This window comes from Dasypus novemcinctus, chromosome 5 (genome assembly GCF_030445035.2).
Source record: "Dasypus novemcinctus isolate mDasNov1 chromosome 5, mDasNov1.1.hap2, whole genome shotgun sequence".
Classification (NCBI taxonomy): domain Eukaryota; kingdom Metazoa; phylum Chordata; class Mammalia; order Cingulata; family Dasypodidae; genus Dasypus; species Dasypus novemcinctus.
In genome coordinates this window covers 80,193,761-80,208,283 of record NC_080677.1, presented here as the reverse complement: position 1 = coordinate 80,208,283, position 14,523 = coordinate 80,193,761, and the positions used below count along the sequence as shown (strand labels likewise).

The 14,523-nt window shown below is 37.3% G+C and overlaps 1 protein-coding gene across 1 annotated transcript in view; it reads left to right on the top strand.

Annotated features, from left to right (window-relative positions):
* PUS7 (pseudouridine synthase 7) overlaps positions 1–14,523 on the top strand; it is an 80,066-nt gene that overhangs the window by 21,108 nt on the left and 44,435 nt on the right. The window contains exons 3-6 of the mRNA XM_004448805.4: positions 75–159; positions 292–393; positions 6,409–6,553; positions 13,439–13,550. Of these exons, the coding sequence (XP_004448862.2) occupies positions 75–159; positions 292–393; positions 6,409–6,553; positions 13,439–13,550 (444 nt within the window). The remainder of the gene's footprint in view (positions 1–74; positions 160–291; positions 394–6,408; positions 6,554–13,438; positions 13,551–14,523) is intronic.

Sequence of the window (14,523 nt, the reverse complement as noted above, 5' to 3'; positions counted from 1 at the left end):
TGATGAACTTTATCCTAAAATTAGTAGGAAACAAAATGTTAATTTGCTGAAAGTTTGTGTTTTCTTTTCATCAGATACTCTGACTTTGTGGTTCACGAAATAGGAAAAGATGGACAAATCAGCCATTTGGATGACCTGTCTATTCCGGTAGATGAGGAGGTAGAATTTGCTTTCTAACAAAAGTTCCCTTCTGTATAAAGATCAGCATTTCCTAGATCATAGATATATAGAGCTGTAACGGCCTCAAAGTCTATTTGGGTCTCACTGGGAGTTCTCATGGTTATTTTAAAGGATCCTTCAGAAGATACATTGACGGTTTTGACAGCTGAAGAAAAGCAGCGTTTGAAAGAGCTCCAACTTTTTAAAAATAAGGAAACCAGTGTTTCAATTGAGGTAATAGTGCAAAAATATGTAAGGAAGTTTTTTAGGGTTTTGATTGCTTCTTTTTGGGCGGTTGCTAGTAAGTGTCTATTGAAAAATTACAATGGTTAAAAAAGGGTGACCTTGCCCTATTTGATCTAAAAGGGCAGTACACCGAATTTTTAAAAAAATCAGGAACAGATAACCAGTATTCAGATAAACTATGGCAGAAATATATACGTATATTCAAATATATTTTTGTTTAAAAAACAAAAATGACACAAATCAACAAAGAGATCTGTTGTTTAGAACTGCAGAGTGATCATTCTATCTCCTGGTGTCTGCTGCAGTGAGACTGCCACTGCCTGACCGTCAGATGTGTAGCCAAGGGGTCGTGGCTCTTGCTCTGTCTCCAAAAGCCTGTTCACCTCAAATGGGGCTCTGAGATGGGGAGGGATTAGAGAAGAGAGGTAAGGAGGCTCAACTTCTAATATTCAAGAAAAGGAGAACTCAGCTAAGAAACAGAGCAGTAAATGTCTTTGTTTTGTTTTGTTAATTAATTTTTTTGGTAGTTTTTGTTCACATATACCAACCCACCCCTGCACAGTGTTCCCTATTTTCAATATTTTGCATTAGGGTGGTACCTTTGAAAAATATGTTTTTTAATGGAAATTTTATTCCATATTAGTGCTGCCCAATGAAATTGTAATATGAACTATGTATATAATTTTAAATTTTCTATTAATCACATTTTTTAAAAAGGGAAATAAATTTTAGCAATACATTTGCCTTAATTCCTCTAAGATGTACATTTCAATATGTAATTAATATTTTAAAAATTATTAATTCAGTATTTTACTCCCCCCCACACACACTGTCTTGGATATGTGGTGTTATTTTACACTAGCAGCACATCTAAATTCAGACTAGCCACATTTCAAGGGCCTAGTAACCTATATTATAATAGCTCTATGTAGTGTCTATGGCAAAGTAAGTAAATGTGTTCCAAGATTTTAAGTATCTTGTAGCAAAAGATTTTTAGCATTTTGAGTTTTACATTAAACTCATTTTCTTCCATGTTTTAATGAGGTTCTAGATCTTGGGTTGTGTGAAATTCTGCCTCCCTCACTCCTACTTAATATGAATTTACTGTAATTTTTCCAATTCTTTATCTGCCTCTAACCCCTAACTGACCCTCCTGCTTCCTGCCAAAACTTCCCAAAGTATGTGATATTACAAATTTAGGGATCTCAATATCTGAATTTACACAAAGATCAAATCTTCAGCAATATCAAAGAGAAATACTCCTATGATTAGAGTTGTTTTTTATTTTAAAAACAATTTATTAAGTTATATCATTCATATATGAACATATATAAATAATAAGTATACAGTAAAAGTTGTGAGCTTATAAAACAAACATACCAACATCATACAGGGCTCCCACGCATCACCCTGCCACTAGTACCTTGCATTTGTAACAAATTATGAAAGAGCAACATCAGTGTATTACTACTAACTATAGTCCTTACCTTACATTTGGTGTATTTTCCCACAACCAACCCTACTGTTTTTTTTATTTATAAATCATATAATTTATCTAAAGTGTACAATCAGTGGAATTTGGTATAATTACTGAGTTGCGCATTCATTACTTCAACCAGTAATAGAGCATTTTCATTACACGAAGAAAAGAAAAACGACAAAAAACAAAACACTATCATACCCATATGTTAGCCCTACTAATTACAAATCCTATGATGTGCTGTCCCCATTTCTGTTCATTTCCAAGCAATTACAAACAACTTTTTACCAATTCTGCACATATTAAACCCTAGCTTTCCACTCTCTTAACAATGTTTTATTCTCTGATGAATTATATTCTAGCTATTAACTCCATGAGTTTGCTCCATATATGTAGATCATAATAGCATCACGTAATATTTGTCTTTTTGTGCCTAGCTTACTTCACTGAATATAGTGTCCTCCAGGTTTATCCATGTTGTCATATGCTTCACGACATCATTTCTTCTTACCCCTGAGTAATATTCCATTGTGTGTATCCACCACAGTTTGTTTATCCATTCATCAGTTGATGGACACCTGGGTTGCTTCCATCTTTTGGCAATTGTGAATAATGTCGCTGTGAACATCATCATGCAGGCGTCTCTTCATGTCTCTGCTCTCAGTTTTTCTGAATATATACCTAGTAGTGGTATTGGCCAGGTCACAGGGTAGATGTATATCTAACTTCCTTGGGACCCTCCAAACAGACTTCCACAGAGGCTGTACCATTCTTCTGTCTACGAACAGTGAATAAGCGTCTATCTCTCCACATCCTCTCCAACACTTGTAGTTTACTGTTTTGTTAAGAGTGGCCATTCTAGTAGGTGTGAAATAATACTTCATTCTAGCTTTGATTTGCATTTCCCTAACAGCCAGTGATGCTGAACATTTTTTCCATGTGTTTTTCGCCATTTATATTTCTTCTTTAGAAAAATGTCTTTTCAGGTCTTTTGCCCATTTTTGTTTTTGTTAGTTTTTTAATGAGGCCAATAAAAGAGTTTATTGAGAAACAAAGAAAAGAGATAGTATACACCCAAGACATGGGTGCAGGTGTGCTATAGGGTGAAACATACAAGCTGGAGCCCTGGAGAATGTCTTTTTAAGGGCTTTCCTCCACCCTCCTCCCCATATTAAGGAGGGACCTCAGCTATTTGCTGTCCTAATTAGTTGCTTTTCTACCTTCACCTATTAGCTTTGAGGGAACCAATAGGGAGGCCTTTCTGTTTGGAGCTATCTGGAACTTCTTCTGAGCCCAGGAGTTTCAAATGGGACCTTGTGACCAGGGTCTCAACTTGCTTTTCAGCTGTAACAGTTACAGATTTGTTCTCAGTCACCTGTCTCCCCTCAGGGAGGGGTCTCATGGCTATGTTCTGACCAGCAGCCTTCCCTCATTCCCCCACTAACCTGCCTCAACTCCCGCCTCAGAGAGTTTACACTCTTATTTTTAAGGAGAAGCTGAAGGGTGATGGTCATTCTGTAGCTGCTCCCTGCTGGTAAGGGGCAGTGGTCCCTGCTAGTGGGATGTGAAACTCTCTTTTTACTCAGTTTTTTTTTTTTTTTTTTAAGAAAGTCCTACATTGTCAGTACTGACTCTCTTTCTTTTAGGATTTCTTTTTTTCTCTTTCCTTTGCCTTCCTTCCTCCACTCTGCTGTTTTTGCTGTCAGTGTCCATTCGCTGTATGATCTTTTGTATCTATTTCTCTTTTATTTTTTGGCTTCTCTTCTCATCCTTCTCCTTTAGGATTCATGAGATTTCAATCCTGGGGACCTCTGATGTGGAAAGAGGTTCCCTGTCAATTGCGCCACCTCAGTTCCTGGTCTCTGCTGCACTTCACCTTGACTTTCCCCTTCGTCTCTCCTTTGTTGCATCATCATCTTGCTGCTTGACTCACTTGTGCAGGCACTGGCTCAGTGCATGGGCACTCAGCTTGCCACACAGACACTTCTGTGGGCACTCGGCTCACCACGTGGGCACTTGGCTCGCCATGCAGGCACCCATGTGGGCACTTGGCTCACTGTGCAGCCACTCAGCTCACTGCAGAACCAGTTTGCCACGTAGGCACTGGCTTGGCATTCAGACATGCTTTCTCTTCTTTTTCACCAGGATACCCCAGGGATCAAACCCGGGTCCTTCCATGTGGTGGGTGGAGGCCCCCATCACCTGAGCCACATCTGCTTTCCCCACCTCGTTGTTTTGCTCTTGCTGTCTTCTCGTCCTTTCTTTTAGGAGACATCAGGAACCGAACCCAGGGCCTCCCCTGTGGGAGGCAAGCTCCTAATCACTTGAGCCACCTCCATTCCCTTGCCCATTTTTTAATCTGGTCATTTATCTTTTTATTGTTGAGTTGTAGGATCTCTTCCTATGTCATGAATATTAGACTCTTTTCGGATGTGTGATTTCCAAATATTTTCTCCCATTAAGTAGACTGCCTTTTATCCTCTTTACAAAGTACTTTGAGGTGTAAAGTGTTTAATTTTTAGGAGGTCGTATTTATCTATTTTTAATTTTGTTGCTCATGCTTTGGGTGTAGAGTTGACCCTGACCTACTATAAAGTCTTGTAGATGTTTCCCTATGTTACTAAGATTAGTTTAGGAACATGGTCCAAGTGTCCTTTATTTGTGCAGTGCAGTGGTATATCTTAATCCCATAATATGCGTTTTCCTACATAGGTGCAAGTTTGACTACCATCTTAAAAACTATAGTTGTGCCATCTACTGAAAGTTTTTAACCTTTAAAGGGCATAAACCATGGGCAAGTCTGTAAAGGGAGGAGGTCGAACTTTGTGAATTTTTGAAGTTTAAATGGATATTCCTACATGCACACAATGATTCCAACTCACTGCTCTCTATAATACCACATCTAGACACATTTTTTTAAATGAAATCATTTATCTCTATTTGCAGTGTACTTTTTTTTTTTCACTTTTTTAAAGTTTGCCAAAATATTGTTAAGTTTAACCAGTAGTAGTTGGAGTGTATCTCAGTGTTTTTCAGCTTGTAGGTTGCTGCTCATTAGTGAGTCCTAAAATCAGTTTAAGTCAATTTAATGGGTCTCAACCAACCTTTAAGAAAAAAAAGAATAAAGTAAAATAGAAAATAGAAATGTATTTTACATTGTAAGGGAAATTACTGTTTTATAAATTCTTTTAGTTTTTTAGCAAGGTATATATATACATATTTGTGGCTGAGTCAAAATGTAAAATATGTCTCTATGTGAGACATACATGAAAACTGGAAAACCATCATATAACTGATCAGTTTACATGTTCTTTTTTTTTTTCCAAACTTTATTTCAAACTCAAAAAATAAAATAATAGACAAAAGACAGCTCAACAAATTATGGAACCATTACTCCTAATAAGTTATGTCCAGGCATTTTTATATCATCTAATCCCAACCAATAACTCAGTTGTTCTTTCAGTGTTTAGAAAGATAAGACAGATGAACACAGAATAGTTAAATGACATAGTCAAGGTCTCCTTATTAATAAGAAAATGAAAAAGAAAGAAAAAATGCTTAATCATATTCATATCCCACAAAGTCAAGCCCCATATTCTTTTTTTTACCTTTAGCATTAATGTACCTTCTTTGCTTTTGCTACAAAAACATCACAATATTGTTATTAACTACAGTTTATAAATTACATTAGTTCTGTTTTTCCCATGTATCACCACATTCCTAACACCTGATAGAAGAACAATAAATGGAATTGATGGTAGCACATTATAATGAGTGTAACAAAACACTATTGATTTATGGATGTGATTGTGGCTGAAATGAGCCTAGGAGGTTCATGCTGGTTGAAGGATAGTTCGAGAATAATACAGAGAATATAGAACAGTAATTTTTGGTGGTAGACAAGGATTGTGGTTGGTGATATAAATACAGGAATGTTCCTCCTCTACAAGTTTCATTTCCTTTGTGTTAATTTTTCAGTATTAACAAATGTGCTAGAACCTCATTATAAAATAATGAGTATAGGATGGAATTCAGTATGTGGCAGGTGTTTATTGGAGTTAAATTTCTAAAATACCAAAAGGCCTAGCTTGCCCTACATTTTCGTCTGAGAGCCCCGAAGTGTTTCTCTAGCCAGAGACCTTGAAAGGCCGGATCTGGGAATGACAGCCCAGGAATCAGACTGAACTTAACAGTCCAGTTCTGCTACCCTCCAGTTGTATAACCTTAGATACCTTCTTTAACTTCTGTAAGTCTTTAAGTAAATATAATGGAGGGAGGTTATGAGGATTAAATAAAATGGTGAAGGTGTAGTGCTTGATTCAGCGGCTGGCAGGTGGACATGCTTGATATCAACAGGCTGCTACAGTTTGCAGTACTCTGAGGCTCTAAAATAATCTTGAAACTGTATCCACACTGTATGCATTTTGCATAGCTGATGAGAAGTGTTTTTACTAATTCATTAGTAGTAATTCCCTACGTAATGTTTGTTAAATTAGTAGTATCACTCTTTATGTTTTTACTAGGTTATTGAGGACACCAAAGAGAAAAGAACTGTCATCCATCAAGCTATTAAATCCCTGTTTCCAGGATTAGAGACAAAAACAGAAGACAGAGAGGGGAAGAAATACATTGTAGCCTATCATGCAGCTGGAAAAAAGGCTTTGGCAAGTAAGTGTGTGAGGGACCTGGCGTTCATCTTGTCAAGCAGGTCTTGTACCCAGTCTTGTACCCCTTGTGTAAAAGGACTGCTTCACTGTTGTTCAGAGAAGGATATTGATCCTGCTGCTCCTTCAGAGAAGGGGAATGTTGTCATTTAAGATGCCAGAGCCATCCTGCACACTTTCTGACATGGAACATTAGATGTTTCATGTGACTGAAGATTTGCTGAAACTATAATGTTGCCTGAGAGAGAGTCTCAGGGATTTAATATGATCTGCTCCCATAGTGGACTGAGTGGCAATTCCAGAAGAAATTGGAAGGGTTGGTTGTCATTTTGCGTTCTTAATGGAGAAAAGAACGCTTTCAAATGAACAAAAAAATGCCTGTCACCATTCCTTCTGGTATATTATCTGCCAGGTCCCCCTGTTGAAAGCTTTTGCCTTCCAACTGTGAGTATCTTCAACTGCAGATAAAAAACATGGGATATAGAAAAATGCCCCTTCACCTGACCCCATCTTTCACCATATATCATTCATTTAAAATTGGTTAATCTCTTTGCTGTTTATGTTCTAATGTGTCTTCTCCAGCCATAAAAATTTCTGTTTGCATAAAACCTTAAGAAAAATTAGGTAATTTTTCTTCTTTTACCTGTCAAATCAGCAGATAAATTTTTAATGAAGATTAATGTAGGAAAGTTATTCTCTCAGTCTTCTCCCCTGACAAGGACAGCCTAGTTATTTCAAGATCTATTTATTAGCACAAAATTCCAAGAATATATAACAGGACTGTCCAGATCACCAGGGCTTTGTCAGGATCTTAGTTAATTTATAAGCAAGTACTATGAATGGACGAAACCTTAATTGTTAGAACTGTGATTTTAGTGAACTGAAAGGGTAGAAGAAAAATTGGAGGAGAGAGAAAGGTTAGCTTTGCTTATGAAAATAATTTAGTCAAATCAGCATATCTAGATTCTAATATAAAATGAGAAACCTTGAGCAGTTGAGAAGGTGGAGATGGGAGGCTACTTCAGATCTCAATGGAAACCAAAAAGAAAACTGAGCTCATGTGCTTTGTAGCTGCTTGAGGGCAGGAATTGTTAATCACTTCCCAATCCTGAAGCTAGTGACTTGGTTAATATATGTTTCTTTAATTTCTAACATTAGGAAACATGACCTTAGTATCCTTTCTCAACCGGGATTCCACAAGAGAATGAAGCTCAACAGAAAATTATTTGAGTGACTGTTTTCTCAGCTTTCCCAAGGATAGTATGTAGATAGTGATGGATAGGAGAAAAGTTGACTTATTACATTCAGTAGATGCAGATGCAGATACCTTAGGATATTTGGTCTTAGTTCTCTCAAGAAACCAGATTGAGAAGGGCTTCTGGACAGATGTTCCTTGTAGAGAGGCAACCCATTTTGATAATCTGCGAAGCCATGCAAAAAAAGGCAAGGACTTGCTCTGCTCATTGTGGTCATGAGGAAGCAGATTACAAAGGCAAAAAATGTATTTTTCTGATTGGCTGCTTCTTGAAAATGACCATGGTTTTTCAGAGAGTACCGGGTTTTGTGATCTGCTTGGGGGGAGTTACGGCATTTGCAAGCCAGGGTGGCCTTTAACATCACAACCACTTAAGTGATTGGTGCACATTGCTTATTTTCTGTCTTCATCTGCATCTGTCTTTTTTTTTTCCCCCCAATTAAAATAATTCCTCAAGGATTTTCAAGTGAAATATCAAGTGCTGTGTGATGTGAACAATTTCTCTCCTTCTCCCTTTGGGCATGTTCAGTAAAATATTTCTCACTTTATGAGACTGACGCGCTGCCTACTGCGCTAAGAAGGCTCGTATTATATTTCTCACTTTAAAAAGGAACATGAAGTAAGGTCTAGAATGAGTCAGCCCTTGCACAGAGGTCTAAACCTCATTGGCTGGAGGTGTCATGGCATTTACTCAAGGATGGACTAAATCTCTGCCATCTGAGCTGTTCTCTCCCACTTCTTCGTGAAAGGTCATTCCCATCCACACAGGCACATGAGTACATGCATTCGTCCTTTACAGATGTTGTTCCAACCCATAAGCTGATCTTAAAGTAACGCATTGGGAAAGTAGGGAGATCTGGTATCCAGAGAATGTTCGTGTCCCTGCAAATAAGAGCACAGTACTATTGACAGCTTGTCTTTCTGGACCACCTTGCCTGCCATTTGAATGAATTAGTTTTTCAAATTCCATTGCAAAACTAAGTATATAACACTTTTAGAGATACTTTACTATCAGCCTTGATATAAATGACTAGTTGACCAAAGACCAGCATTCTTTTTGGTGGGTTATGCATTATCTAGTAGTTTGCAATATTCTTAATCTAAACTTTTTTTCAAAAAGAGACATTGTGGGAAGCAGCTGTGGCTCAATCAGTTGGGCTCCCGTCTGCCATATGGGAGGCCCTGGGTTCACGTCCCGGCACCTCCTTATGAAGGCAGGCTCGCCTGCTTGCTGCAGAGAGCCACCCGGCCCTCAGACGCCGTGGCAAGCCGACTAAGCAAGGTGACGCAACAACAAAAAAGGGAGATAAGCAAAAACATGCAGCGAAAAGCATGCAGCGAAAGGACACAGAGAACAGACACAAAGGGGAGAGGGGAATAAAAATACAGGCACAGAAGAATGCACAGCGAATGGACACAGAGCAGACAGCACGCACAAAAAAAAAGCCACAAGGGGGGAATTTTTTTAAAGAAGACATTGCATCCTAAAACATAGGGTAGATTCTAAATCATGGTACCCAAACACCAGAAATTACCAATTGTTTTGACTCAGATATCATTTTGTGTGTTAAGCTAGTGTGATACAGATAGGGCACATAGATTTACCTGTCAAGACATAAATATGTAATTTTTCTGAAAATGTAAGTATTATAGTTATGTGATCAAGTAAATTAATTTACATTTTGAAATGGACAGTATACATTCCAAATGCCTCTAAAAACTTCTTTTAACAGACTAAGTAAAAATTTTCTGCCATTTGATATAATAGAGGTTCACCATATTTTCTGAACTGGAAGCTTTCCAGGAGGCATGATACCAGGGCCCGGGGATCCACAAAGACTCAGAGAGAAGAGCCAGACCACTACAGAGGAAACTTTCTGGGAGAGTTTGGTGTAATGGGATCCACAGAAAGAGGGAATACCAATAATCAGAGAGATCTGCTTTTTCAAATAAGCTCTAAAGAGAAGGAGCAAGTAGGGACAACGATTGAGGCACCGGGAATATATGTTTGACATTTTAAGCTTGGAGAGCTCTGAGCATATTAAATGCTGAAGGGAAAAAGCCAGTATGGAGAGAGGGTAGAAATTCAGGAAGGAGAGTACTAATTGATGGAGCAAGCAACTTGTAAGGTTGCAAGGGTGCAAAGATGGGAATTGCCTTGAATAAGAACGGAAGAATGTTCTGCATGCTACCCTTTCCTGTCTTCTTTCTTAAGCCACAACATTTTTTCCTTTCTAATTCATTGAGATCTCTGTGCTCAGTACGTGAATCCTCTTAAACTTGCTTTCCCCATTTATCTGGTTTCCATTTGTATTAAAGTAGAACTGCCATGTCAGACCACCAGAACATTGCTTCTTACTAACTCCAGCTTAAAAATTCTCTATGCTTGCATTATAAATCAGAGTGTCTCAAAAATGTCTGAAAGTTATTTTAAAGCCATTTAAATTGTAAAACTAAGGATATGCTACTTGGTATTCTTAGGAGTGGGTGTATTATAAAATCAAATAAATTGCCCAATGTAAGTTGAGACTCACTGATTTTCAGTTATTCAAAATGTTCCCAATTAATCAATGCATATGCTTACTATTCTGTATATTGAGTGCATTTAGAAAAAGGATAATTGCATCTTTTACTTGCAGAGGAGGTAATTGTGTGCATGCTCAGTGCTTGGATTTGCTAATAGAGGATGCATGCTTATGAGCTAAAAACTCATACTCCGTTGTCATGGTTTCCTCTAAGATATAATAGCAGTTAGTTTTTTAGACTTGTGACTTAATTTATTTCTTGACATTATAGTTAACCATGAATGTACTAAAGGAGAAGTTAAAGAAAAATGCAACTATACTTCATAAATTTTTATAACAATTTTTTTTTCTTTTTATTGTGGATATTTTCAGACATATACACAAATATAGGAAGTAGTGTATTGAACCTGTGTGTATGCATCAGCTAGCTTCAAGATTGTTAATATTCTATTGTTTTTTATTTAATCCATCCCACTCCTTTTTTTTCCTGGAATGCTTTAAAGCAAATTCTGTATATCCATCATTTCATTCAGAGGTTTCAGTATGTATCTATCAGATGACAAATAAAACCCCAAACCATTATCACATCCAACAGAATTAACAATAATTCCTTTATATCTAATACCAGTCTGTGTTCAGTTTTTTCTCAGTTGTCTCAAAAATGTCTTTTGCATACAGATGACTTGTTTAAATAATGATCCTAACAAGGTCAGAATATTGCATCCAGTGGATAAGTGTCTTAAATTTTTTTTTTTTGAGATACTGGGGCTGGGGATTGAACCCTGGACCTCGTGTGTGGGAAGCCGGCACTCAACCACTGAACCACATCAGCTCCCCTGAGTAGGTTTTTTTTCATTTGTTTGCTTGTTGTTTTTAGGAGACACTGGGGACCAAATCCGGGGCCTCCTGTGTGGGAAGCAGGTGGTCAGCCACTCAAGCCACATCTGCTCCCTTAAATCTTTTTTAATTTATAAGAATTTCCCATCACAGCGAACTGTTTTCCATGATAATTATTCAAAATTTTTTCAAGTAAAAACTTTATAACTCAGTGTAGAGAACTTATAAAACCCAGAATAGCACAAAACAAAAACAATGAAGAATTACTTGCAGTATCACTCCCAAAGACAAACACAAATAGCATTTTGGTGTATGCTCTCCCTTATTTAAGGAAGTAGATCTCCTTTGGGGGGACATTTTGTGTTCAGTCTTAAACCTTTTGCTACATTCAGTGGGTGTAGACAGTACAGCATTGAGGCAGGGAGGCTTGTACCTAGGGACGTTCTCACACGTTCACTGTTTGCCTCCTCAGCTTTCCATTGTTAATGTCTTAAAGGCTGTTAACCCACCACTTAGCTACCAGGCTAGGAAGTCCTCAGTATAAACTTACCATGCGGTCATTTGCATGTTCACCACTAAACCACTAAATATTATCATAAATTAAACATTGCTCTCTTGTGCTCTTTATGCTATGCATTTGGACAGAGGTCAGAGCTGCAACAGGTAAGAACTGTTGGCGTTTCATGTAGACCTGATGAAATGCCAATGATCTTGTCACAAGTGCTGTAAGGATTGACAGTTTTGTTTGTGAGCTGAAGGAAAATCTAAAATGATATTCCTACTCACAATTTTCTGAGGCTACATTGTGAGGAATTTATACCAAGTTTAAAGAAAGTCTTGTAGTACTTTTCTGCCCAAGCATACATGTCTAGAAATACAATCCTAATGACTTTCACAGAGGGTTTATTGACTGATTTCTTGTTTACGCTGTAGCTTAAGTCACCAACCTGTCACACACAGCTTTCACCTTGACAAAGCCAGGTTGTACAAGTAACTTCTGAAGCAGGAATATCTTAAGCCTTTGAAGATGAAGGATTCATGACTTTATTCTAAAGGACTGTTTGAGGGACAAAGATGAAGGGACATTTTTAAAAGAAGAGGATTCTTTCTAAGAATTATATGAGCTATTTTTTCACAGTTTTTCTTTTTTTCACAAAGTTAGAGAAATAAAGTGAGTTAAATGTGTTCAAATAACAATTGCAGCTCTGTGTCGCACAAGACTCATGAATGTTATTGTGCAGTGTCTGAAAAATGCAGTTGTGGCTTAACATTTTTCCTAAAGTGCTGGTTTTTCAAAATACCTTGAGAGCCACTTAAATCTAAATCTTAAATATTGCTTAAATATTATTTCTACATTATAATGTAATTGAAATGTTCAATTAAAAGAGCTTTTTTCTAATTTTTAAAATTGAAGGGTATCATTCATACGTGAACATCCATAAACAGTGAGTATAGTATAAGTTGTGAACTTACAAAACAAACATATACAAAAAAGCAGTTTTAAAAATGTTCTCCAAAACCATGAATATTTGTAAGCCTGCGAAAAGCTGAACGATCAAAGTAAGTTTAGCTCAAAGTTAACCTTTAACCTGGCTTAATTTTTAAAGTTTCCTTTTTCCTAGGAGTGATAGTCAGGTCTTGAATGCCAGATGCTCTATTAGGGAAACATTTGTAAACCATTTGATATTAGCTAAACTTTTGTGATGGAAGTAGCCTTTGGAAAATCCCAATATGTCACTGAGGCAAACTCCTTACAAGCTTAATTCTCATAGCACCTACCTTAAGGTATCCAACCTGAGTATGTGTGAACACTTGACTGTGGACATAAGGCAAGATTCTAAGGTAGATTCTGACCTAACCGCTGTTTCCTTTTAGACTACATGTTTCCTCGAGAGCTAGTTGCCCCATCTATCCAAAATGGGTGCTTGTGAACTAACACCTCTGGGAAACCCTGTGCCTCCTTTCTGTCACTCCTGTGTAAAGACCACTGGTTAGTTTTAGGCATTTTTCACTTCCTCTGGCATTTCAGCTTTTGATTTTCAATATGGAAAGATAAGTAATCAATGTTAAGGACCCAGTCACAGAAAGTTATGGACCTGTAGTTCATATACACACACCTGTAACCCCTTAACCTGTATTTCCTGACAGACTAGATTTGATTTCTCACTCTCAGGGTTCTGTGGCAAAAACTGAGCTCACAGGGTTTCATAAGAAACAAAACACAAATAACTCTTGTCATGGTATATATTACATTTAATTTTTTGTTTTTAAGATCCAAGAAAACATTCTTGGCCGAAATCTAGGGGAAGTTACTGCCACTTCGTACTATACAAGGAAAACAAAGACACCATGGATGCTATTAATGTACTGTCCAAATATCTAAGGTTAGTATCTTGTTCTTGTGCCTAAACAAAATCAGGACGCAGCAATTTATTTTCCTCTTTCCATGCTAATGAAAAGGAGCAGGAGCATTGACAAATTTACCTCCCACTTACCATTTTCTTAGTAGGTAAATTGATTTCTTTTTAAGCATCATGCATTTTGCCAGTAAATCACTATGAAAAATATTTATGTAAATAGTTCATGTACAGTTGAGTGTTACTGGTGCATTCAGCTGAAAATAAGAATTACCTTTCTCCCCTTAAAACATACACTTAGATTTGGTAGCCCACACTTGCTTTACTACTGGTAGCTTTCAATTTGTGGAGACTGACCAGATTGAAAACCCAAGACCAGTCAGATTTTCTCACAGAAATGCAAATATTGCAGAAATTGTGTCTCTCGGGGTGGGCTAGGTGCTGAAGAATTTTTTCTTTTAATAGAAATAGCCACAGGAGCACCACGGCAAACCAGAATGCTATGGAAATTTGCTTTCTGATGTATATGTAATTCAAGTGAAACATGGTAACATAGTAACCAATTAAGTTACTCCTGTACCTGAACCCTGAGAACAGACAATTTCTCTGGAGGGAATAGATACAAGGGGGTAGGATAAGCTTCTCTGAGATCTAGAGCTGAGGATTGCCCAGGAGTCAAGAAATTCTTCCTGTTTCTTTTCCTATTCAGACAGAAAAGTTAACTAATACTTTCACATCATAGCTACTCAGAGCCCTCTTTTAGCATTTGACTTTTTCATACAAAGTATTAGCATGTATTAAAGGCAAGTTAAAGCTGCGCCCTCTTAGTGCATTAGGCAGCGCGTCAGTCTCATAATCTAAAGGCAAGTTCACACAATTATTGACTTTTAGAAACTGGAAGGTAGAACTTTTTCAAAGTTGCCCATATATATTTAGAATGACTTTTTTTTCAGAGTTTTTCATAATCTAGTTATTTGCTTATGATATGAAGTGTATTATT